At 34.7% G+C, this 27738-nt stretch overlaps 1 protein-coding gene across 1 annotated transcript in view; it reads right to left on the bottom strand.

The window, feature by feature from the left end:
- Positions 1-27738, bottom strand: part of GALNT13 (polypeptide N-acetylgalactosaminyltransferase 13) — a 467481-nt gene that overhangs the window by 124158 nt on the left and 315585 nt on the right. The window contains exon 8 of the mRNA XM_026492778.4: positions 22227-22407. Coding sequence (XP_026348563.1) covers positions 22227-22407 — 181 coding nt within the window. The remainder of the gene's footprint in view (positions 1-22226; positions 22408-27738) is intronic.

Below are 27738 nucleotides of genomic sequence, written 5' to 3'. Positions count from 1 at the left end.
AAGAAGAGAGGGGAGTTAATACCTATTCTCCTCAAACTATTCCAAAAAATAGAAGAGGAGAAAACTGCCAAATTCATTCTATGAGGCCTGCAATACCGATACCAAAACCAGATAAAAACACTACAAAAAAGAGAACCGCAGATCAATATCTTTGATAAACACAGATGCAAGAATCTTCAACAAGTTATTAGCAAATAGAATCCAACACTACATTAAAAAAATTATTCACCATGATCAAGTGGCATTTATTCCTGGGATGCCAAAGTGGTCCAATGTTCACAAATGAATCAATGTGATATATCACATCAACAAGAAAAAGGATAATTGATATGATCATTTCAATAAATGCAGAAAAAGCATATGACAAGAAAAACATCCATTCATGATAAAAACCCTCAACAAAGTAGGTTTAGAAAGAATATACCTCAACACAATAAAGGCTATATATGAAAAATCACAGCTAATATAATCCTCAAGGGTGAAAAATGGAGAACTTTTCCCTAAGATGAGGAATAAGACAAGGATGTCCACTCTCACCACTATTATTCAACGTAGTACTGGAAGTCCTAGTCACAGCCATTAGACAAGAAAAAGAAATAAAAGGCATCAAAATTGGGAAGGAAGAAGTAAAATGATGAAATGAAACTATATATAGAAAACAAAAAGATTCCACAAAAAACTACAAGAACTGATAAATGAATTCAGTAAGCTTGCAGTATACAAAATCAATATAGAGAAATCCACTGCATTTCTATACACTAACAATGAGGTAGCAAAAAAGAAATTAAGAAAACAATCCCATTTACAATTGCACCAATTGTAATAAAATGTCTAAGAATAAACGTAATCCAGGAGGTGAAAGACCTACACTCTGAAAACTATAAAACATTTATGAAAGAAATTGAAGTTGTCACAAAGGGAAAGGTATTCCATGCTAATGGATTAGAAGAACAAATATTGTTAAAATGTCCATACTATCCAAAGCAATCTATAGATTTAATGCAATGTCTACCAAATTACCAATAACATTTTTCACAGAACTAGAACAAATAATCCTTAAATTTGTATGGAACCATAAAAGATCCAAATAACCAAAGCAATCTTGAAAAGAACAACAAAACACTAGGCATCACAATACCCGATTTCAAGATATACTACAAAGTGGTAGTATCAAAACAGTGTAGTACTGGTACAAAAATAGACACAGATCAATGTAACAGAATAGAGAGCCCAGAATAAACTGACATTTATATGGTCAATTGATCTTTGACAAAGGAGGCAAGAATATGCAACAGGAAAAATATAGTCTCTTCAACAAATGGTGTTGGGAAAACTGGATAGCTACATGTAAAAGAATGAAACTGGACTACTTTCTTACACCATACACAAAAAATAAATTCAAACAGATGAAAGACCTAAATGTGACACCTGAAACCATAAAAATCCTAGAAGAGAACATAGGCAGTAATTTCTCTGACATCGGTTATAGCAACATTTTTGTAGATATGTTGCCTGAGGCAAGGGAAACAAAAGCAAAAATAAACTATTGGGACTATATCAATATAAAAAGTTTCTGTACCGCAAAGGAAACAATTAACAAAACTAAAGGCAACTTACTGAGTGGGAGAAGATATTTGCAAATGACATATCAATAAAGGGTTAGTATCCAAAATATATAAAGAACTTATACCAAAAAAATCGAATTAAAAATGAGTGGAAGACATGAACAGACATTTCTTCAAAGAAGACATACAGATGGCCAACAGACACATGAAAAGACGCTCAATATCACTCATCATCAGGGAAATGCAAATCAAAACCACCATGAGATATCACCTCACACCTGTCAGAATGGCTAAAGTCAAAAACACAAGAAACAACAACTGTTATTGAGGATGTGGAGAAAAGGGAACCCTCATGCACTGTTGGTGGGAATGCAAACTGGTGCAGCCATTGTGGAAAACAGTATGGAGATTCCTCAAAAAATTAAAAATAGAATTACCATATGATTCAGTAATTGCACTGCTGGGTATTTACCTAAAGAATATGAAAACACTAATTCAAAAAGATGTATCTACCCCTTTGTTTATTGCAGCATTATTTACATTAGTCATATTTGGAAGAAGCCAAAGTGTCCATCAAAAGAGGAATAGATAAAGAAGATGGGGCACATATGTGTATATATATGCACACATAGGAACATATATGTATCTCTACATAGATGTATATGGGCAATGGAATATTACTCAGCCATGAAAAAGAATAAAATCTTGTCATTTGCAAAAACATGGATGGAGTTAGTATAATGCTAAGTGAAATAAGTCAGAGAAAGAAAAATACCACATGATTTCATGCATGTGGAATTTAAGAAACAAAACAAACAAAGACAAAAGAGACAAGTTTAACCAACTCTTAACTATAGAGAATAAAGTGATGGTTACCAGAGGGGAGATGGGTGGGAGGATGAGTGAAAGAGGTGATGGGGAGTACAGCTATTAAAAAGTATATATAAGAATATAAGAGTACACTTATTGTAATGAGCACTGAGTAAAGCACAGAATTGCTGAGTCACTATATTATATACCTGAAACTAATATAACACTGTATGCTAACTATACTGGAAATCAAAACAAAACAAAAGAACAAGACATAGTTGAGAATAAAATAAAGACAATAAAATATCTGATAACAATAACAATGTGATAAATAACAAAAATATTAAAGAGAGAAAAACTAAAATAGACCTAGAAAATGTTCCCTAAATGATCTCCAAGAGCACCAAAAGGCAGAAAAAAAATCAATGAATCTGATTACATAAAAATCAAGGATTTCTCACTGGAAGGATGCTGGAGAAATTAATACAAAGTAAGGGAGACAAGTTGGGTTGAAGGAAATTAGTTTGGATCAAGATTTCTCTATATTGACAAATCGGGATTAAGAGGCACAGACTTCCAGTTACAAAATAGGTAAGCCACCGAGATGAAAAGTACAGCATAGGGAATATAGTCAATAAGATTGTGAAAATGTTGTTTGGTGACAGATGATGACTACACTTAATCATGATGAGCACTGAGTAATATACAGAATTGTAGAATCACTATGTTGTACACCTGAGAATAATATAACACTGTAGGTTAATTATACTTAAAAATATGTAAAATAAAAAATATTTCTCCATATTGACCTCATTATATTGTTTTATTTTTGCAGTATGTGAATATATTACATATTCAAAATAAACAAACATTTAAAAATTTAAAAAATCTTACTTAATGAAAAAGCCATGTAAAAAGTTAATAGGCACCTGGGAAAAGATACTTGCTGGATTCTGCAAAACTACCTGACAAAATTCTGTGACCCAGAAACTTTGCTCCTGGACAAAAATCCCCCTCCTCATTCTTATATGAGTCCATAAGAACATGTATGTTGTTAGTACCTAGAACAGTGCTTGGCACACAGTGAATATTTGATATTATTTGTGAGGAAAGTAATAAGTAAATGGTGGCAGTTGAGTTGGAGCTACTTTGGATAACTATCTCAAAAAGGATGAATAGTTGAAATACAGAGGATTCCTACCACCGAGGGCTTTGCAGCATATAGATGTACACATAGAAACCAGGAATTAGTATTAAAATCATAATGTTTGTGTTATACAGAGAAGAAAAAGGGGCACCTGGGTGGTGTAGTCAGTTAAGTGTTCGACTCTTATTTTCTGCTCACGTAGTTATCTCAGGGTAGTGAGATGGAGCCCGACGTTGGGCTCCATGCTCAGCACAGAGTCTGCTTGGGGTTCTCTCTCCCTCTCCTTCTACCTCTCATGTTCATGTTCTCTCTCTCTAAAATAAATAAATAAATCTTAAAAAAAATAAAGAGAAGAAAAGTGGGGACATATAACTCAACACCATTTATACTAATTAAAAATAAACTGACCTCAAACAATGTGCATTTTTCAAGCAAAACATTCAAATAAAACACACAAATTAAAGAAATTAAAATGGTTGCCTGTGACAGGGGATTAAGGGAATAAATAGGTGGATAGATAGATGATAGATAGATAGGTCATAGCCATGAACCAAAAAGTATGATTAACTGAGTCTTCTTTACCCAAAGTTTAGGGGGGGTCTGATTGTGACACATTAAAAATGATTACAAATGCTTTGCTATCACTTCCTTTGAGAGATAGGGTATAAAATCTCCCCTTGGTTTTGAGTTTACATTGATGATTTACTTAACTAGTAGAATGTGGCGGAACAGGCATGTTGGGATTCCCAAGTCTAGCTCCTAAGAACCCTTGCAGCTTCTGCCCAGGCCTCTGGAAACATCTGCTTTAAAGCTTTCCCTAGAGCTTCTTGGTAGATAGCCCGGCCTCTCAGCCATCAGAGCAAGGTGCCAGACATGGAAGAGAAGCCATCTTGGACTCTGGACTCTACAGACCAGCCATGTGCCAACTGAATACCACTGAGTGGCTTCAGTCAACGCCATATGATGCAGAGAAAGTATTCTGCTGAGCCCTGCCTGCACTCCTGACCCACAGAATCATAAGATTTTAAAAAATGTAGTTTTAAGCCACTAAGTTCGGGGATAATTTGTTATGCAGTAATAGAAAATGGGAATGAAGACAAACAAATAACAAAATCCGACTACTGCCAACTTTAAATACCAGGAATCAAGGTTAAAATTGTGAAAGACTGAAGGATTAAAAGACAAACAAAATGGTTTACATTCTGAAACAGCTTCCTACTAGGAATCAGAGTCCTTCAAATTAACGATGCTATTAAGATTCAATTATATTTCTACTTAATTGTTCTCCTAGTCTTTGGGAGCAAACCTCTTATCCTTTCTGTTGTTGGCTCTTACCCTCTGTGCCTTGCTCTAATGTAAAAGTCCCAAGCCAGAGGAAGGTATATTTCCTTAGTCTGTGCTGCTGAATCATTCCATTCATACCTTCATAAGCAGGTGACAGAAAATGGTCCCATATTTTAAAATAATTGGAGAAGCTGGTTATTTCATAAGAATACAGAATGTTAGAGTTGAAATTACTGATCATCATTCTCAACTGCCAATTTAATGAAAATATCCAATATCTGAGAGATTGTTACTTTCCCAGAAGAAAAAATCTATATGTTTATATCTTAAATCCAAGATTTCTAATTTCCTTTATTGCTTTTAAAGCTAAAGTCCTAGACCTGGGGTCTTCGGCTCCTGTGAATTCCATAAATGGGAACTAAATCTTCCATGAATTCCAAATCGGCATGAATAAAGTTGTGTATATATGTATCTAATTGGGAATAGTTTCATACACTTCATCACATCTTCGAAGTGGTTCGTGATCTCTGTTCCAAGTTAAGAAACATTGCCTTAAGGAAAGCCAGACACATATTCTTGTATAAAAATTGCATCAAAAACCTATAATTTTATTATGCAAATATTTTGTCACATATCTGTTATTTACCAATGACATTTTAAATAATGACTTTTCTAAAAATAACAGAATATGTATATATGTATAAAATATTTGACCCTATGGGGCGCCTGGGTAACTCAGTCAGTAAAGCGTCTGCCTTCAGCTCAGGTCATGATCCCAGGGTCCCCCTCACTGCTCGTGCTCTTTCTCTTGCTATCTCTCTCTCTCTCAAATAAAGAAAATCTTTAAAAAATAAAATAAAATAAAATAAAATAAAATAAAATAAAATAAAATAAAATAAAATATTTGACCCTAGATCACTGTTTCCTTATGTTATTTTCTTCAGAAATTTATCATTATTTATAGTTCATTAAGTCCTTAGTATGTCTCAGATACAATTCCAATATCTTTGTATTCCTTATCTCATTCATAATAACAAAAATGGGACCTGTGAGATAAGTGAAAACCTCAAAATCTCAAAAATGAGATTCTGTGAGATAAACATTATTAAAATTCCTACTTTATAGATGCAGAAACTGAGGCATAAAGAGATTACATAACTTGTCCAAGGTTACATAGCTAATACGGGATTATGACTTTACTTTTGATTAATACATTTATATGTTTGATCGAAAAAGCTGAAATATGTATTGTGTTAATGATTTAGTTTACAGAGAAGCATGGATAAGAAGGAATAGCAGTTATTGGTATATTCGAGCAATAGGAGATTTTTAAAAGATGGTAGAATAAAAAAAATTAGAAGCAGGAATGGGAAAATAGGTGTTATTAGGCAAAGATCCTAGGAGAGGAGAAAAGAAGACAATGGATAACATGCTTAAAGCTCTATCTGTGGGAGACACCTACTATTGTTCCAAGTCTTTCCTCATCAAAATTTAGTGCCCTTCACCATGATGAAACCAGGCTGACTCCTTACAATCCAGGGTCCTTTTCTCTTTTTCCACCTTTATTCATTCCAGTCCACTTTTCCCGTAATTAGCATCCCCTCTTACCTTCCACTTAACTGGACAATTCTTAAGCAAAGCACATCTATGATGCTAGTTACTAACACATTTTCCCGGAGGTGATTTTCTATTTACTGTCTTTAATACATATTTGTGAGGAATAATATGTTTGGCCCAAGTGAAGCCAATAAATACCAGAAGAAAGTGGGAAATCAGACTGTCTTGTAACTCGTATTAGAAAGGTTCTACAGGGGGCGCCTGGGTGGCTCAGTTGTTAAGTGTCTGCCTTTGGCTCAGGGTGTGATCTCGGCGTTCCGGGATCAAGCCCCACATCAGGCTCCTCCGCTGGGAGTCTGCTTCTTCCTCTCCCACTCCCCCTGCTTGAGTTCCCTCTCTCACTGGCTGTTTCTATGTCAAATAAATAAATAAAATCTTAAAAAAAAAAAAAAAAGAAAGGTTCTACAGGTAAAACAAAAACAAAAAAGCTCTTTTCAATGTTAATGCCCCCAGGAGTCTGATCTGGGATGAAGTTCAGAATTAAATATTGAATCTTAGATGACAAAGGTTTGTGAGAGAAAGATCTGGCTTTCAGCACCAGAATGGAATAGCATCTGAAAGTAGAAGAATAAAAGAGCCTTCTTTAGCCTCTCTGGTCCATTCCTGGGGCAGACTAGACTGGCCCCCAAAAGATAATTAAGAAAGCTGTGGACCACATAGAACAATACATTAAAAAGAACATTCACCAAAGTCAGGTGGGATTTATTTCTGGGATGCGAGGATGGTTCAATATTCACAAATCAATCAACATCATACATCACATTAACAAAAGAAAGGATAAAAATCATATGATCATCTCAACAGATGCAGAAAAAGCATTTAAAAAGATTCAACATCCAAACATGATAAAAACTTTCAAAAGTGGGGTTAGAGGGAACATACTTCAACATAATAAAGGCCACATATGAAAAACACACAGCTAACACAATACTCAGTGCTAGAAAACAGCTTTCCAAGGTCAGGAACAAGACAAGGATATCCACTCTTGCCATTTTTATTCAACATAATACTAGAAGTTCTAGCCACAGCAATCAGACAAAAAAGCCCAAAAAACAAAACACACACACATACATACACACACACACACACACGCACACACAAAACCCAAAATAAGAGGCCTCCATATTGGGAAAGAAGAAGTTAAACTATTTGTAGATGACATGATAATATACATAGAAAATCCTAAGAATACACCAAAAAACTATGAGCATTAATAAATGAATTCAGTAAAGTGGCAGGGTTAATACCGGAGGTTAATTAATTAATACAAAATTAATATCCAGAAATCCATAGTGTTTCTATACACTAAGAAAGAAGTCATAGAAAGAGGAAAAAAAACACTATTTATGATTGCACCAAAAAGAATAAAACACCTAGGAATAAACTTAACCAAAGAGGTGAAAGACCTGTACTCTGAAAACTATAAAACACTGATCAAAGAAACTGAAGATGTCACAAACAAATGGAAAGATATTCCATGCTCATGGATTGGAGAATTAATATCATCAAACTGTCTGCATTACCCAAAGCAGCTACAGATTAAATACAATACCTCCTAAAATACCAATAGCATTTTTTTCTTTTTTTGCAAAACTAAAACAAATAATACTGAAATTCGTATGGAACCACAGAAGACGCTAGGTAGCCAAAGCAATACTGAGAAAGAAGAACAAAGTTGGAGGTATCACAATTCTAGATTTCAAGATATACTCAAAACTGTAGTAATCAAAACAGTATAGTTCTGGCACAAAAACAGACACATAGATCAGTGGAAAAGAAGAGATAGCCCAGCAATAAGCCCAAATTTATATGGTCATTTAATCTATGACAAAGGAAACAAGAACAAACAATATCATAATAGCAATATAATGGGACAGATGGTAGCTGTACTTGTGGTGAACATAGCATAATGTATAAAATTGTCAAATCACTAAGTTGTACACTGGAAACTAATGTGTCAACTATACTCAAATTTAAAAAAACAAACAAACCCATAATCAGAAAAAAAAAAAACCTACAAGTTTTATGTAAAAAAGAAACTACAAATTTTATGATACAGAAGATACACTCCCAGGAACATACCAATATAAATGCATTCATATGTTCATCCAAGGACAAGTACACAGATTCTCATAGCAAGACTGTTCAAACTTGGAAATCACCCAAATGCCCATTAGCAAAAAGATGAATCAATATAAAGTGTTATAGTCACATAATGGAACTCTACATAACAGTAAGAATGGCTGATCTAAGCCAAGCCAAAGAAGCCAGACACAGATGAACACACACTGTCCAATTCCATTCTATAAAGTTTAAGAACAGGCAAATCTTTGATCTTAGAAGTCAGGATTTATGGAAGGGTAGTAGCCAGAAGGGGCATGAGGGACTTCTAGGGGCAGGGAGGTAGGAGGCTTAGGAATGTTCTGGTACATGATCTGGATGCTGGTTACACAGGTGTGTTTGGGGTGTGAAAATCCATTGAGCTATATATTTATAAACTATGCACCTTTCTGAATCATGTTGAACTTCAATAAAAAGTTAAAATAAATATTTTTTAAAAACTAAGAAAAATTTTGTGGAGAGTGAGAGTGGAAAGGTGGGTCATAGAAGATGCTAGTATATTTACAAATAAAACACAGCTTTCATGCTAGGTTTCCTATTAGAATAAGTAGTTGTAATTTTTCTCACATATCAACGACCCTCCTCTGCTACTCTTTACTGACAGCCATGGGGAAAAAGGCTGCTGTGAACACACTGTGGTGTCTGACACAAATGAACATTTCTGGGTGACATCTCTGTTGAACCTACACTAAGAAGCCTGCCAAGAAGCCCACACCTTATTGCTTCCCTTCCTTGTTTACTTCTTTGTTAATAAAATATAGTGACTGTAAACACAGCAAAGTCCAACGGAAGAAAGTAGAGTACAGGCTACACAAAATCTCCTAGATTATTCTTCAGGCCATCAGCGCTGGCGTCCAAGTTTTCTTATTTTATTTGACAAGGAAGAAATTATATTTTCATTGTCAAAGGTGGAGACTCTAGATCGGTTAACTATTAATTTGAGATGATAAATTATGTTCTCATTGTGTACTTTACAGATTTGACAGGGAAAAATCTAACCTCGACGTAAAACTTTTCCTGAAAATGTCCATTTTTCAAATATGGATTCGCAGTATTCTCAGAAATAATAGTTAAGTCTGATATGTCATAGACTTCCTCAAAAACAGGACCCATGACTATGGAAAATATTTGATTTCGATAATATTTCATCTGATTTATGTGTTTTATTGTTGAACACACGACCATCAAGATGTCCACTAGCAGTGCAACTATCCAGCAGACATAAATATCAGTAAGAAGAAAATGTCACTTTACAATTTTGGGGTTGACTGAATATAAATTACAATAGATGCCACAGGATTTTAATGGCAGGACTCAGAAAGTGCATGGATGTCTGCTATACATACTCTCTTGAGAAGGATTTCATAATGGTCTGAGATTACAAAATAATTTTATAGGAGAACTTCTGAGCTTTGGAAAGAAGGGTGGCAAAAATTATTACAGCATGTCTACTTAGTTTTCCAAACGTGTAGGGAAATCTGCTTTCAGACTGTAACCTATAATGTAACCCATAGTGATATTTCAATCAAAATGAGAATTTTATACGGCTTTCCCTTCCAATATATTAAAAGTAAGCCACACTTACTATTGCTAGAGAAAATAAAATATATTAAACAGATAAAAATGAGACTGAAATTAGTCAGTATCTCCCAAACAATTCTGAATCTGGAAAAAAAAATACACACACACACGCACATGCGCACACAAATGTGTGTGTGTGTGTGTGTGTGTATATTCTTTCTCATGTGGAAAGACTATATATACATAAATATATATATATGCATACATACATTTTATTATGTGGAAAAATATATATTCTTATATCACTACATATATTTCATACATGTATATCAGCACAATTTTTCTTTCGCTGGTATAACCAAGAGATTGAATAAGTTTATACTCCATTTAGTAAATGAAAGTTTAAACTTACTATATATAAAAAAATGAAAAAGTAACCCCACTATAATCACACAAATTAATAAGAAGATGTTGGCCAATACCTTATGAAGACGAATCAGAATTCAGTGACATCATCATATCTCCAAAGAGATGGTTTTTAAAAAACCGTCACTTTGTAGATAGAATTTCAAGGAAGGGCATTTATTTGGGGTATCAGAGAAGTCACTGAACTACAGCATTTACTTGAACCTGACAGTCCAAAAGTCTAAAAGATCTATGGATTTTCTCTAGATTTTGGTAAGATAAGAATTTGCCTGCATAGAAGTCTATATCCCGCTCAATGCCATAATGGTTGCTATTGCTTTCAGTCCACTTAGCCCCTTCCAGAGATCATCACTTCCACATACAGTTTATTCAGTTTCACTAAATAATTACTGTTCAAATCAGGACACTGTTGTGAGTGAAAGGGGATGCTATTAATAATTATGCCCTCGTAACAGACATGCACTATGACTGTCCCAAACAAACAAGTATATATTATCACCCTTCTTCAAGGCTTCCTGTGTCATGGTTGAAAAATGTATTATAAGTTTTTCATTTTGGGGGCACCTGGGTGGCTCAGTTGGTTAAGCGTCTGCCTTCAGCTCAGGTTATGATCCCAGGGTCCTGGGATCAAGGCCCACATCAGGCTCCTTGCTCAGTGGGGAGCCTGCTTTTCCCTCTGCCTCTGCCTGCCACTCTACCAGCTTGTGCGCTCTCTCTCTTGCTATCTCTCACTCTGTGTCAAATAAATAAAATCTTTAAAAAAAGCAGCATTGTCCACAATAGCTAAATTGTGGAAGGAGCCGAGATGCCCTTCAACAGATGACTGGATTAAGAAGATGTGGTCCACATATACAATGGAATATTACTCAGCCAACAGAAAGAATGATTACACAACATTTGCAGCAACATGGACGGGACTGGAGGAGATTATGCTAAGTGAAATAAGTCAAGCAGAGAAAGACAATTATCATATGGTTTCACTCATTTATGGAACATAAGAAATAGGAAGATCCGTAGGAGAAGGAAGGGAAGAATGAAGGGGGTAAACAGAAGGGGGAATGAACCATGAGAGACTATGGAAACAAACTGAGGGCTTCAGAGGGGAGTGGGGTGGGCGATTGGGATAGGCCGGTGATGGGTATTAAGGAGGGCACATATTGCATGGTGCACTGGGTGTTATATGCAAATAATGAATCATGGAACATTGCATCAAAAACTGGGGATGTACTGTATGGTGACTAATATAACAAAATAAAAATTATTTAAAAAAAAGAGAAGCTTTTCATTTTGAGTTGAAATCTGTTTCTTTTTTCAATTTTAAACCAGGTACTAATAAATATAGTGTTTTTATTCATTGATATGAAAGTTTCTCTCATAGAATTTCAGAGTTAGAAAGATCTGATAAGAAAGCAGATCCAACCTCTTATTAAATTCTCATTAACGCAGCTCTAAAAGACAGACATCTAGCCTCTGTTTGAATATTTCCAAAGACAACAGGCTCATTGGATTGCAAATCAATTCATTATATTCTGGAAAATTTCTTGATCGAGAACTTAAAATTGTCTGCTTATAATTTCTTATCTTCTGAATCTGTACAAGTGTCTAAGCTCTTTCACATAATATACCATTTTAGTAAAAACATTGCATCCTCTCTTACCTTACTTCCCAAAGCCCTCCTTCCTTCCACTGTTGTTTATATATCATAGATCGAAGGCTCATTAGATATAGTTACCTCTAATCTGGTGTTCATTTTGATCAATTAAATAACTTATTCAGACACTTGAGATCTACATTCTTAATTCCAATGAGAATTTTTTATTGGAAATATAATTAAGTTATGCTGAAATAGTAGTATTTCCTAAACTATTAAGTTGTACAAAATCCTAATTAATCAATGTTCTCAAATTTTGTTAACTGAGACGTTGCACCAGAAATGCACAAAATTTATAATACAAAAGTTTAAAAAATTAAAATAATGTCATAATGGAGCTCATTTAGTAATGACAGTTCTGACTGAATAACTTGCAGCCATAAGAACACCATCACTATAACCTTATTTATATTATTTTCAACCATATAAATTACAAAGATTTAACTGTTCAATATGCTTTATCGATATTTCCATATTTCCATATATTTAGAATATGCCTTAAGTCAAAGTGGTAATATATACTATTTAAAATTTTCTTGTAAATAAATAAATAAATAAATAAATAAATAAATAAATAAAATTTACTTGCTAAGCCAAACTAACCAAAGATAAACACTGATCTGAGTTCATTATTTTAGCACTTATTTGTAAAATATAACAATCTCTAATTTTGGCTCATTTCTCCTGCAATTAAAACATGAATTAGTACTTACTTCACTGACTATGTGTTAATGAATCCATGTGTACATGTGCACATGGTCTCAAGTAGAGCTTTCGCATCAGGTGGCTTATAGACAGTTATCAATATGGCAGCCAACTGCTCTTCAGCCATTGACAATCCCCCATTAACAGTAACTACTTCATATTAATGCTGCTTCTCGTAAAAGCATGCAAACAGCCTATTTGTCAAACAGGCACCTTAACTTTTCAGAAACTGTTTTCACTTTCCTTTGCAAAGCCCTAACCTTGTCTCCCTAATTCACCTTTCCATCCTGGCCTATAACTATTGCCCTACATTCTTTTCTACCGAAGACTTGCTGCAAAGCTCTCTTTAACTTACTCTCCCACTGGATAAAGATAACTATTAATAATAGTGTTTTTCTTTACTAGATAATTTGTGTTAACATGTTAAAGGAGAGCTACTCCCAAAAGACTGTAAATTATTAGGATGCTGATGTAATCCATCATTAGTGTTTAATATCTGATAGGCAAGTATATGGCTAGTCTTTTTATTTGTACTGTTTTATTTTTGCAAAGGATTATTTTAAGGAGCCTCAATTTAGCACATTGAGAAGCTTAATGTACTTTCTGTCATATTAGATGTAGAAAAGACTATGTTTCCTAATTCTCTAAAGGTTATCTTTGACTCTGTTCACTTTCCAGAGAGTATATGTAAATAAACAACTCCAAAACTGAACACATATTTTATTTAAAATAGCTACAAGATGATGATAACATAGAAATCCAGCTGAAGATAATCTACCAGAACACCTAATGTGGGGGACTGAGCCTGAGAGTATTTGAAGTAAGGCATCTGTAATTTGTAACCATCTGACCATCAATAACTTTATGTAAATGACTACTGCTGAGTGTTAGAGTGAGCCATTCAATTGAGTTAAGAATTAGAATTGAAACTCAATGTAATTGATTATATAAGTTTTAAGCTGTTCAATTTTAGTTAGGCTAAAATTAAATAATGGAATGGGGGCACTCTGAAGATGACAAGATGAAAGTAGGTATGGTAAAGCCTCTATATGCACCTGGATCGTGTTTGATCCTTATTTAATGCTCTTACATCAAATAAAAACTCTTAGTCAATTCCTGACAGTAAAAATCCATGCATCTTACACAAGTTCTTGGATCATTTACACCAATTTGAAAAATGCTGTAATTTTCTACTTTGCCTAGTTGAACGAGCCTTAAGGAAATGAAAATTAATCATGACCAACCAATCCAAGTGGGGTAGGATTTACTTACTGGAAACTTCAGAATATTGTGGAAGTTGCACACACATACACCCACGCACACACACAATTAGACTAGAGCTGTATAGGTTTTATTTGAAGAAGCAGAAACTAATGTCTGAATAATTTTGGTATTTAAATCCTAGAAGGTAGTGATAATTCTGTGAATAAAGCTATAGTAGAATTTAAGTGATATTTATTCACTGTAGAAACTACCTAGATTTGGTAATGATAAAATCATTTGAGGAGTTAATTGAGTTTCTGAGTTGTTAATCGAAGACTGAGGATACAATGATCCACCCTCACTGTTCAAATTCAATATTTTTGTAACATTCAATAAACATAATTTATACCATCTGTTTATTAACTTTATGGGCCATGAATACAATGCAAGATACTTGGAAAGATTACTGTAATGGGAACTGATATAATCATTTAATAGATTTATTTAAAATCATAACTGCTGTAGCTGATTAGCTATAGTTGATATAACTGTTGAAGCTAATACTTTTATTTATGTTCCATGGATAAAGATAGTCATACTTTCCATAAGGAGAGTCATCTGATTGTGCCATTCTGCTTATATTATGGCCCAGAGAGATTACCGAATTCTTAAAAAAAATACATATATATATATATATTTATACACACACATACAGATATGTGTATATATATATATATATAATCTCCCATGCATTTTACTAAAGTCAAACTTAAATCACTCAACAGACACCTCTAGAGCACTTAAAATTTGCCAAGCTTGGAGTAGGGGTGAGGACAGCGTTGTTTTAACAAAAAATAATCCCTAAAGCTATAAAGGCTAAACCAGCCAGATTTTACTTCAACAATTAAATTCCTTTTTAAGATATCTTTTTGTATATCAACTGTTACAACATGTGTAGTAGTCTGGGAGAAAACACTTGCAGTGGATATAGCATACAGAAGATTAGTTACGAGAATACATAAAGATCGATGGATATAAGAAAGGGCAAAGCTATCCAATAGTAAAATGAACAAATGATCCAAATAAAAAGAAGAAATCCAAGTAATAAAAAAAAAGATGTTCATTCCTAGTAGCAATATGAAAAAAGAAACTAGATATATATGTAAATCTATATGCAAATATAAATAAATATATACATACATGTGTACACACAATGTTTGCAAAAATAAAAAGTATTGAAAATCTACAGTGGTGATAGCACATTGTAAGTGATCAAGAGTTCTGGTGGGATAATGGTTACAGTCTTTTTTGGATGGAATTTCTGAAAAAATCTACCGAAATATAAATGTACATATTCTTTGATCCAATAAATCAACTTCTGTGAATATATCTGACTAATTATAACAAATATCTAACACTAATTGAGTGTTCAATATTTGCCAAGCACTGTTCTAAGTGCTTTATATATCTTTTTTTCATTTAAGTCTCAAAAGACTTTACGGGGAAGGCCCTATTATTATAATTCCCATTTTATGGTAAGGAAGCTAAGTATAGATAGGTTAAGTAAATACAGAGGGGTTTTGTGGAGCGAGGATCTGAATTAATCCAGGCAGTCCGCCAACTCTCTCTCTTAAGCTGCTATGTTCTTCAGAAATATCCTGTCAGGTTCAAAAAGATATTGCTTCAAGAATACTTGTTAACTTTTTATAATAACAGATAACTAAAACCTGACAAATGCTTGTCATTATTGGTATGATTAAATAAGTTTTAATATATCCATGCAATATGATATTTAGTTGCAAAGTGGGACGATATAATCCTATGTGAATTATAGGTAAAATATTATAGGACATACTACCTAGTTAATAGAAAAGAAATTAAAATAGTACTTATTAAATGGTCTTACTTAACATATGTATATATATATGTCTGTATATGTATGCAAATACATAGGAAAAGGATTTGAAGGACTGACATCAAATGCTTAACAGAGGGTTATCTGGTGGAGGAGACACAACAGTTGTGTCTGAAACATATCTTTTATTTGCCTCTGACAAATATAGTAAGACAAAATTGAGCTCAACGAACTCTAAAAACAAAACCAACCAAGTAAACGAAACAAAACAAAAACAAATATAGTCCCTCTATTCACATAGCTTAGTGTAGGGAAGAAATACTCTAAAAATGCAGAACTGCTACAACAGGGGAAGCCACTGGAGTTCCCAAGAAACTAAAATAAACCTGGTCCATGAATGACGAATGCACATGGATGATGATGGCACTTTATGCAGAGGTAAACTCAGACTTTAACTCATCAGATATTATTAAGGCATCAAATAATAGTTTAGACAACACAAAAACCTAAAAGCTGGAGGCAGCATCCTGAACTGTAGACCTGACTATAGTTCCACATGGTGGGTACGTGGAAAGCTAGGATTGACAACATAGGAAGAAGGGCTGGAAGGCTGGGTGAGGACCAGATCACATAGGGCCGTGTTGGCCATATTCCAGATTTCTGACTTTCTGGTAAATCATTAAAAGCTTGTTAGGTAAGTGAGAGATCAAATGAAATTTAGTTTTAGGAATGTCCTCCAGCAATATGGTAAAAGTAGGTGAAAAGCGGGCAAGCTTTGAGGCTGGAGGCGCCATCAGGATAATCAGGAGTTTCTCTGGATGCAGGATGATTGGAAGAACGAGGATAACTGAAGGCATTTGAGAAAACTTGAGGGAGACTAGAAAGAACTTAGAGATTCATTTGATTTTGATGCTTGTAAGTGAGAAGGAGAAATCAAGGAAAATGTAGGTAGTTCACATCAGTCTCTCTTTTAAATCTTGACAATGTGCTCCCCATGTACTAAGCACTTAATTTCAGTTTTCATTTAAACTAACTAAATGTGATGATGTAGACCGTTCTCTTTTTAAAGGCGAAGGCAACATCTTTTCTGTGTTTGCATCCCCCTCCCTGGCAAAGTACAGATCTGGAATTTCATAAATACTTACCCAATGAAGACAGAAGCAAGGAAGTATTACCATAAAAAAATACAAATAAATACCCATAAAAAAGCAATAAAAATCCCAATGATAAAAACTGACCTAATGACTTGAAGAATTCAAAAGTGTTTGATCGTAGCAAGGAAAAACAGTTGTCTGTCCATTACACCAACAATATTGAGTACAGCTGTCACCCCTTACTTCCACATTTAGCATTTCATGGTTTCGGCCAGATAAATGAATTACATGTTATTACAATGTAGCATATTAAAATGATTTAGAATTTCTTCCTCATCATATCATATTCACTCGGTAATACCATGGTTGATGTCGCTGAAAAAGTGTTTATTAAATAAAAGCACAAAATTCATAGGTGCTAATGTACTTTATGTTCAGAATTGCTGCACTCTTTTCAGATGAATTCACGTTAACCCAAATAAAACTGATATCCCTGGATTATTAAAAAAAAAATCATGCAGATTTTGCAGGGAACATCAAAACCTGTGCTTATGAAATCAGCCTGGAACCACATTTTTATGACTTATAAAAGAAATTAGGCCCTACACTCAAAGGGTTGGTTATTAAATATTTTATCTTTAAAAAAAATCAGCATGCTGAAAAACATTTGTATTTCATAGATAAAAATTTCAAGAGATGGAAATGAATATAGGTCTTAAACTTTAATAATGATCCAAAGACACTGCTAACAAAGCCTGACTTTGATGAACTGATTTTTCTAAAGTATTTTTAAAAGGTTACCAAATAGAGTTAACCTTCAAAATAAGTTCAAGGATGTGTTTCTAAACGTGTGGCTTCTGTTTATCTGGAATACAGATCAAAATGCTACAGTATTGCCAAAGGAAAATAAGCTGTTTCCCCAGTTACATACAAACACCTTTCAAGTATGTTTTGGGGATCTTTAAATTCTATTTTCTATTTGTTGTGTTTTTTTTTTTTCTTCTGCTCAAAACAAGAGCACAAGCTGTCCATTAAGAAAAGGAAGAACAACGGAGGTTATATAAGGACATCTGCTTCTAATCACCATGTCAATTGATACACAGTTAGAAATCTACCTCCCCCCAAAAAGAAAATCAGTATTTACAGAACAGCCAGCATTTTGAATATACGGCTAGTGTTATGACTACACTCTATTTTAAAGTTCTTAAGCTTTTTACCTGTGACCAACAGGAAAAATTGTTGCCATTTATAATGGGGTGCTCTGCGAAGAGTGGTTTCTGCTTACATCACTTCATTTCAAAGGATTTGCTAGGACAATCAGATTGCCTCAAGCCGAAACAGCCCAATTACTAGTAAAAACTGCCTCAGACTTTAAGAGCCTACAGGGCTTTAAAAATCAATGATGCTATAGTATTTGCATCTTAAAAAAGGCAGCCAAAAAGCAAACTAAACAAATGTTGAAAATGTATTCTTCAACACTATTTCAAAGTATTTCTACTCTTCATTCACATACCCATTTGAGAGACATAATTAGATTCTGCCAGCTCTATCAATATTGCCAATGGCTAATGGGCATAGCTGAGGCAATTAGGACGTATAGTAAATATGTTGAAAAAATAAATCAGATAAAGGTAATCCACATACATGGTTATTTATACATCCCATTGTAACTTTAAATTAATGGGGGTCATGAGAAAAATAAAAATCAACATGTGTAAAAGTTGTCTTAAGTTTATGGGCTCTTGTATTACGCTGCTCTACTACAGAATGTTATTGTCTACCTACATCGTGTCGGTTTGATTTTATATTACTCCTGGAAGGTAAGATTGTATTACTGTGTGGGCCTACAATTATGGTGTAATTATCATACCCCAAGAACATGGGTGAGCCAATGGGACCTTCATTTTGGATGGCCAACACAGAGGAATGACATCATAGATATGTGAAGAGCACTTTTCACCTCTCTCGTATCAGTGAGTCCTTCATCAGGGGTTAGATCAGAGAAGTGGGACAATGTGCTGCAATTCTTGTGAGACTCCCTGGTATAGACCAGACATCATGGAAAATTCAGTAGAAAAGAAGAAACATAAATAGCTTCCTTTTAAAATGCATTCATTTGTTTAGTCATTCACTGATTTTTCTAATTAATTAACACATATTTTTCCAAGGACTGCAAAGTAACAGGAAAGTTGCTAAGCACTGTAACTACAAGTCTCTAGATATAGAGACACATAATAAACATAAAACAATATGGTGCACCATACTAATGGATTGGCCATGATATCAAAACTGCAGGGAATACACTTTTGAGAGAGAAAAAATACCCACTTTTTTCAGGACACAGCTGAAGCAGAAACCAAACTACTTACCAAGTAGGTAAGTACAATTTTATAGTATTTTATTTATATATTGAAAGGAAGCAAAGTTGTCAGAATTCAATTCATAAAGGCTCGGGACTTAAAGATCTCATTTTGAGCAGCTGCATAAGGGGAGAATAGGATTCTGTAATAGAAGCCCTGGTGTAAAAATGGGAGTCTCCTCATAAAAGATGCCCAACATCTTGGGCAAAGTAACAGATACGTGGAGGTCCTTCTAGAAAGAATTACAATTTCAGTTCTGGAGAATTAAACAGAACTCAATATAAGCTCTTTGGAGTTTTTCATAAATACATGTGTGTGTTTGAGTGTGTCTATGTATATTACAGCAAAGGATGTAAGTCTAAATGTAGATCCCCCTACCATGCCTGTACACCAACTACTCTCTTTACAAGCTTTCCTGTTACTCAAGGCAATGAAGAATAGAATCCCAACAATTCTAGATGATAGCAAAGAAATCCATGATTTTGATTAGAAGAGTATCAGAAACCATCAGTAATGACTAAAATAGTTATTGACTCAAAAAATGCTCAATACCATACAAGTGACAGATTCCTGATTTCCTAATACAACCCATTTTATCTATTTTTGGATGATCTGAAAGCTGCCCAGGGCTAGCATTGTTTTTGAAGTCTAGCTCTAGTTTCCAGCTTACTTCCTTTCCTTTTCCACTGAGGAGCAATTTATTGTTTTGTGTTTTTGGTTGTTCCTGTTTGCCCATGCTGCGGCAGGCAAGTCCCACACTCAGCAATGCTGACAGTCTCTGAGACATACAGAAACATAAATGCCCCTAAGGAAGTTCCTACATATTTTCAGCATATTCCCCAAATGTCCTTTTTCTGCTTTCCAAAATACCTTTCCAGATTTAAATGAGTCCATCTCATAAGAATAATCGGCTTCTAAATGATATTTACTGTAACATAAGAACTACACTTTCCAGAATATACAAACAGTCCCTGTTGAGCAACATAAAGTCAATAGTTCCAGATAGCAAGTGTTCCTTTTCACCCTTTAAACTCTAAAGCCTGTCATTTCATTACACTTCGAGAAATGGTTCTACCATTTATCTGCCTTTTTCACTCCATGGGAAATTATACAAAAGACTAGCACATCACTTTTTACAAAAAATATTCATCATGAGTAGATATAATACACATGGTGGTAATTATTCTCAATTACTTACATTCCTGAATATAAGTTGTATATAATCACATATAACACATTTCTTTCTTCCATTATTCCTTTCTTCATATTTGAGCTTATGTATTTCTACAAGTAATGATTTGAATTCAGAAAGTATTATCAAAAGAAAATGAAAAGGTTATATAAATGTCACTGCCTTGCTACGAATTTTACATGCTTTTGCCGAACTCAACTCTGTGAATATCTGGACTGGCTTTCTACTATGAAGAGAAATACATCTATGCGTGAAACAGTGTTTCTGACAATAGCTTCTTGACATAGAAGAAGCTTGAAAACATATGAAAAAAATCCTTCACCTAAACACACATTTACACATGCATTGTCCTTATTTTTCTTTCCTATAGTAATAATGGATCTTAATAAGAAAGTTCATACTGCTTATTGCCTCCTTTTCTATAAAAGAAGAGTTTTCACAGCCTCATATATACACTTTCAGAAATCAGAGCATGTCAGTTAGAACCCAAACTAGTTTTTCCAAACCATGTAATGGATTTTAACGTAAAAAAGAAGAGGTGAGCATGAATTTTTGTTGTTCTTGTGGGTTACATAATCATGTCATTGATGACCACATGGCCTAAACATAAAATATCAAAATAGAACTTTAAAAATTATTTTATCAATACAGCTGAATTCCTATTGTATTAATTTATGACTTGGTCTCTTTGTCTAAACTTTGAGATCTTGAAGGCCCCTGTGTCTTCTTGTTTGTAGCTTCTCATAACGTCTTATTTCCTTAAAAAACAATGTAATGTCTCAGAGGTTATTTTTTTTTTTAAATAAGTAATACGTTGGAAAAATTCTAGAAAATTATAAAACTGAGATCATTCATAATAACAGCACTCGGGTATGAATTTTCTCACCATTATTTTTTTCTTTTTTAATTCTTTAAAAATGTTAAAAATTCTTTATTAAAATTTATTTTCCTTTTAAATTCTTTTAAAATAAATTTTTAAAAATAAATAGTATGTTTTTTTTTTTTAATTTAGAAAAGTATAAGGAAAATAATGAAATTACTCACAGTCCCACTAGGCAGTGATAGTTTACCTTTACTTCTATTTCTGTATCTACTCCCTGTAACTAAAGTCGGGTAATATTTTATTATATTATGCTTTTCCACATATCAATTAATGAGTAATTCACTGTGTCATTTAATACTCTTTAAAAATACAAATTTTACTATGTGAATAATTTGCCATTCTGTATCTTCAGGAAATCATTTAGGCAATAGAAAACATCTCTGTTTAAACATTAACAAAATTTCTTACCAACCCAGCCAGCTTTATTGGTGAAACAAGGAAATATAGGCTTACTTCTCCTTAAAAAAACGGTTTTTCTTAAATTGAGCTAATACATATTAACTAAATTTGGATCTCTCTGTGTACTGCTTACTCCACTTTTCTAGCATAAATCTTGTGCCAAGAAAGAAACAAAGAAAAAAAAAAAAGAACGTTTAGGCATTTGAGATAAGTGTAGTCTTCCTCACTTTAGAAGAAAAATGACTTCATAGTACAACTTTCTCAAACACGATTTCCTGCAAGATTATGGTGATAAACATTTTATTTAAACCAGTAGAATAGTAGCAATAATGAAACACATATTCAGCGTGTTTAAATTTTACTTTCCCCTGCAGAGGAAGAAATCATGTTTACCTGGTGATATGATATAGAAGAAATCTTTGAATTCATCCATCCAAACTTCTGCCAGTCTCCTGTTGTTCTTGTTGATGACATGACCAGTGCCACCAGGGAAAGTGTAGGGAGTTGCCTTCCGAAAAACGTGACCAACGTGGGAGCAAGTCACAATCTCCAGAGAGCCTCCACATTGCCAAATCTGGGAAAAGGAGCAATTGTTCTATCACAATCATTGCAAATAATGCAGTAATATTGTCTGACAAGAAACTGAGGCTAACAAAGGCCAAATCTTTAGAGTTCACACAGTTCAAGCAAACATTGGATGGACGCAAAATTTAGAATTGGTATACTCAGCTTGGCAAAAAATTCTGATTTAGAATAGCTTGATCTATGTAAATATTGTAGCATTGGATTTGTGGAAATAAAATGCATTTATTTTTTCATGTGCCTTTATCAGACTACCAAATTTTCAGTTCCCAGTAGTTAATTTAATCGCTATTTAATAGATATTTAGTATCTAAAATCTGCTATGATTTAATGAATTTGTACATGTTAATGCCATGGTAAATAACTAAATTTGATTTGGAGAAAAACCAATTATACTCCATTCATCTGCAATTTTAAATGACCATTAATTCTCAGCTGTCCTATATCCCCTGTGTCTTACACCTTTGGATACATCATTCTTATTAAAATGTGCTAGGACTCCTTTATATCTGCTCAACATGTATGCGTCCTTCAAAATCTGTCTCCATGTCTCCAAGTCATTTCTTCTAGGAAGCTATGTGGACAGGTTTAGTATTTTGTGACTTTTGTACTTTAAACATCCTTTTTTATTTTTTTAAGACTTACTTATTTGTTTGAGAGAGAGAGAGCACACACAAGTGGGGGCAGGGGTAGAGCAAGAGAATCCTCAAGCAGACTCTCCATTAAGTGCAGAACCCAGCTTGGTGCTGGATCCAATGATCCATAAGATCATGACCTGAGCTGAAACCAAGAGTCTGGTGCTTAGCCAATTGAGTCATCCAGACGCTCCTTTAAACATTCTTTCATGAAGAACTGATTACACTGTCTTGTAAGCAATTGTTTACTTCACTATCTCTCCTTTAAAACTATAAACTCTTAGAAAGCATGTGTCACATCCTTCTTGGTGTCCTGGATTTACTGTGTGGTTGAGGCTAGTTATTAAATATCCCAAACACATTTATTTCTATAAAATTACATTGTTAAGCCACAGGTTATACTAATAGCATATGTGTATGTGCCATGTGTATATACAGATATACACACATATAACACACACTCATATATATGTCTATTACATGCATGTAACTTCGCATATGTGCTACAGGTTGCTTATCCCAATAAACAAGAGCCATAGTTATTGCTATATGGAGTTGGAAGGATTAGATTTTATACTGTAACTAACATTGTTCTTTTTTTTTTTTTAAGATTTTATTTATTTGACAGAGAGAGAGACAGCGAGAGAGGGAACACAAGCAGAGGGAGAGGGAGAGGGAGAAGAGGCTTCCTGCTGAGCAGGGAGCCCGACACGGGGCTCGATTCCAGGACCCTGGGATCACGACCTGAGCCGAAGGCAGACGCTTAACAACTGAGCCACCCAGGCGCCCCACATTGTTCTTCTTTTAAGGAGAATTGCTTATTTTGAAAGATAAAGTTTTCTCCAGTTGACCTCTCAAGCAATATTCATCTTAGAAGAGGGTTGTCCTTGGGCTTGGGTAGCAGGAAGAGACATTCATTTTTATCAGAAGATGGAAGATGCTCAGTAACAAGCTATATTCATCAACACTGGCTTGTGCATTACATGTGCAATCTACTCTTTCTCATTTCCTAATTGTTTAAACAGCATAATGTGAACAGTAAAGAAGTTTCAACCTAACACTAAAATGTAAGTATAAAATATAAATGAAATACAAAAGAATGGAATTCACTATTATCCTCAAAAGACAGGACAGAGTATTCTTAAATAATCAGAGTATTTAATTGATTGGTAACTCTCTCATCTTTGTAGCATTAAATCTATAAACCTTCTTGGAATTATGCAATCCTTACATTCTTCCATTCCATTAAAATGGAGGAAGTTGATCCTTCTATTAAATATTAACCAATACTTGAATGTCAGTCTAAACCATATGCTTAAGTCGATCTTGAGAACTTTGCTAGTCTGGTTCTTCTTTTGATTTTCTCCAGAAACATCAATAATTTTGCTCATTACTAGATTATGTTTTACCTTCACATAATATCTTCTAAAATCTCCTATCTATTAAATAGATTTTTAAAATAGATAAACAAGTAAAAAGATTACAAACACAACAAAAAGTTCTTCCCTTGGTCCATATTCTCTTGGTTCAAAGTAACTCATGTCTCTGTTTCCCCATACTGTAAATTAACATAAAATTTTTATGGATATATGTTGTTTCTCTTCCTCATAATGAAATGCTGTTTATTTTTGCAGCTCCCCCAAATTGCCAAGGTGAAAAACACACATTTTCCCTTAATAAATATCTAGTAGACTTCTTTCTTGGATTATCTTGCTTTTCCTCCCTGTACTTCACTGTTTATATGTTTTTCACCCTAAATTTATATTTAAATGTTAGCCTCTACCTTCCTACCTTCCTTTTTTCATTCTCCAGGTGGTCTTATTCATCCTGCTATTTGCATGTGATCTGAATACTCACAACCTCAACAGTGACATCTCAGTCCAGACCTCTCTTCTGGGATCCACACTTGTGTATCCAAACATCTGCTTATATGTGCCCTTGCATGTCTCAGATACACCTAAATAAACATGTCTGTTGCGGAACTGCTGATTCATCCTAGCCCTGCCAGCCAGGTCTTACTTTCTTTTAGTCCTTGTAATCATCAGTAAATGGTGCCACCACTAACTCTGATGGTTAATCAAAAACACACAAACAAACCCCCAAAACTAAAAACCAACAAGAAAGAAAAATTAAAAAGAAAAGAGAAGGCCCTCCCCCTTGCTAAACACTAGAAGTCATTATTGACTTCTCCTTTTTTCCCCTCATCACTTATATTCAATCTTTTAACAAATCCTGGCTTTGCTATCTATAAAATTAATTCTCTGTATATCCATCTCTCTCTTTCTCTCCACCACCATCCTTGTCCTAATCACCAACATCTCTCGTGGGTCAGTTGCAACAGACTCTTAATTGTCTTGCTGTGCTCACTGTTGCTCTCCTATAATTTGTTTTGTACTGAGAAAGCACAGTGGTCTTTTAAAAATTTAATTATTTCATTTTATTTCCATGTTTAAATACTTCCGTGGTTTCTTACTGAACTGTGAATATAAACAAAATCCTTTAGCAGGGCCTTGCAGACCCTACGTGATTCTTTCCCTCTGTCAATGAGCACTGCTGATATTGGCCCTCTGCCATTTCCTAGAATAACAACTCACATACTCTCTCACACACCAAAGCCTCAACAAGTTCCCTATAACGTGGAATACAATTCTGTCTGCCCTGCATCTGAGGGCTTCTTTCCCATACTTCTCCTCTGAGCCAAAACATCACTGCATCAGAGAGTTCTTCCCTCATTTCCATATTTAAAGTGTCCCACTCCAATTATTTTCTGCACGAGCACCCTGTTTATTTCCTTCTTTGCTGATCACAATCTGTAATTTATGTGTTTGTTTGGCTTGCACTTTTTTCCCCAACTAGAAAGTTGACTCTAAAAGGGCAGTGGAGCTATCTGGTTACCCCCACCTCCCAGTACCCCCCAGCCAAGCCCAGCGCTCCTTACACAAGAGATGTCACAGCACGTTGGTTGAATGGAAGAATGAATAACTCAAAATTAACCATCAAAAGTAATATTTAAAAAAAAGCCATCCCTAGCAGAATGATGAGATTTAAGCAGACAAATTTTGAAGAGGTTTTAAACAGCATTTAAGAAGGAAATACTTTTAGTATCAGACTAAGCAGAGTAGGCTAGTAAAATGAAATGCCACTGTTACTTCACACGCTTTGGGAATTGAGGAAGTTCTTTGGAGGTCACAGCACAACAAATAAATATTAGAAATGGTTGATGGCTTATGCCAAACCAAGTTGCTAAATGATACAATCTTAATTTTTAATGTTACTAAAGTAACCATTTAGTCAAATTCACATGATCTCTCTCTTGAAAACATGATTTAGTAAATACTGAGGTATTTGTACTGTGACCAGGCCATTCAGCAAAGTGCCCTAGATTCAGAAGAAATAGCACATGACATGTTTCACTTGAGAGGGAATTTCAGATATTCTCTTCATTGGGCAGTGTTAGTGGGTAGAGCTCCCACTCCTCTTCTATGGATTAGGCATGAATGAAGAGCTTTCTTCCTTCACCCAATTCATACAGAGGAACTACGTGAGTGAAGAAGGAGAGACTGGCATTTCACTCCCTGTTGGATACTTGCCGAGCAGTAAAATCAGCAGACTACCCAGGTATTACCATCACAACACAACAGAATGTAGTGAGTGAGACTGTGGGAAAGCCTCAAGTGTAAGGAAAAATGTGATCCTAGTAAAACAGGAAACTTCTGTCCTAGAGAATCCTGAAGGTGGGCTGGGGTATACTGGACAGCTTGTTGCAGCAGAATTGGTAGGTCCAGTGACATAGTAATCCTGGGAAGGAGCAGTCCTAGAAGACGATGGGACAGGACTTTAGTGGTTCCCAAACTCTATAGATCATGGAATAGAGAAGAGGGAAAATGAGCTGTGAGACTAGCAATCTGGCAGGTCAGCAAGGAGATGTAACATTGAGAAAGACAGTTGGAGACCATAGAGGGTGAGAGAGAGGCTAAGTTTTAAACCCTCTGCAAAACCATACAAGGTGAGGCTGAGAACACTTCTGAGAAAACAGTGAAACCGTGTATAGAAGATTCACGGATGGAGGCCACTAGTAGCAAGAGGAACCAAACTGAGCTAAGAGCAGGCAGCCATCATAAAACATGAAATCAGATGAGACCTGACATTTCTGTAGCCCTCCTATTTGACATAAACTGGGGGCATGGGAACCCCGTAAAGCCTGCCTTCCCCCTTCTAAGTGCTTCTGTCAACATGGGCCTGGGGAGAGAAGAGAATTTGAGGCATGCACTGCTTATGAAACCAAAGCTTTAAACTGAACATCACTGCTATTTTTAATAACTGAAAGTGGCTAGAAAGCTATTGAGTATATCCTAAATGACATCAGGATTGGAAAGGAATACTCAGAGTGTTCTACAATGATTGGAGAAAAAAAAAATCATTTTAAGTATGTGCTTCTCTAAATTTAGACTGTACAATAAACCCTGTTGCATATAAACCAGGACTGACAACTGTCTTCTGAGTTCACAACTTGCCTTTTTGCAAATATGGATTAGCACTGTGGTTGGGTAAGTGAGGGCACTTTATTTCCACTCTGTTACTTCTTGGCCCTACCCTGGTTTGTAGGCTTATGGGTTCTCTGTCCCAAAGATGTACACACAAAGAAGGATCCTTACTTCGAAAACATTCCCAAATCGAGTTCCAGAGGT

Source organism: Ursus arctos, unplaced genomic scaffold (genome assembly GCF_023065955.2).
Source record: "Ursus arctos isolate Adak ecotype North America unplaced genomic scaffold, UrsArc2.0 scaffold_1, whole genome shotgun sequence".
NCBI classification, from domain to species: domain Eukaryota; kingdom Metazoa; phylum Chordata; class Mammalia; order Carnivora; family Ursidae; genus Ursus; species Ursus arctos.
Note: the sequence above shows the minus strand (reverse complement) of the source record. Positions and strands in the feature narration are given on the sequence as shown.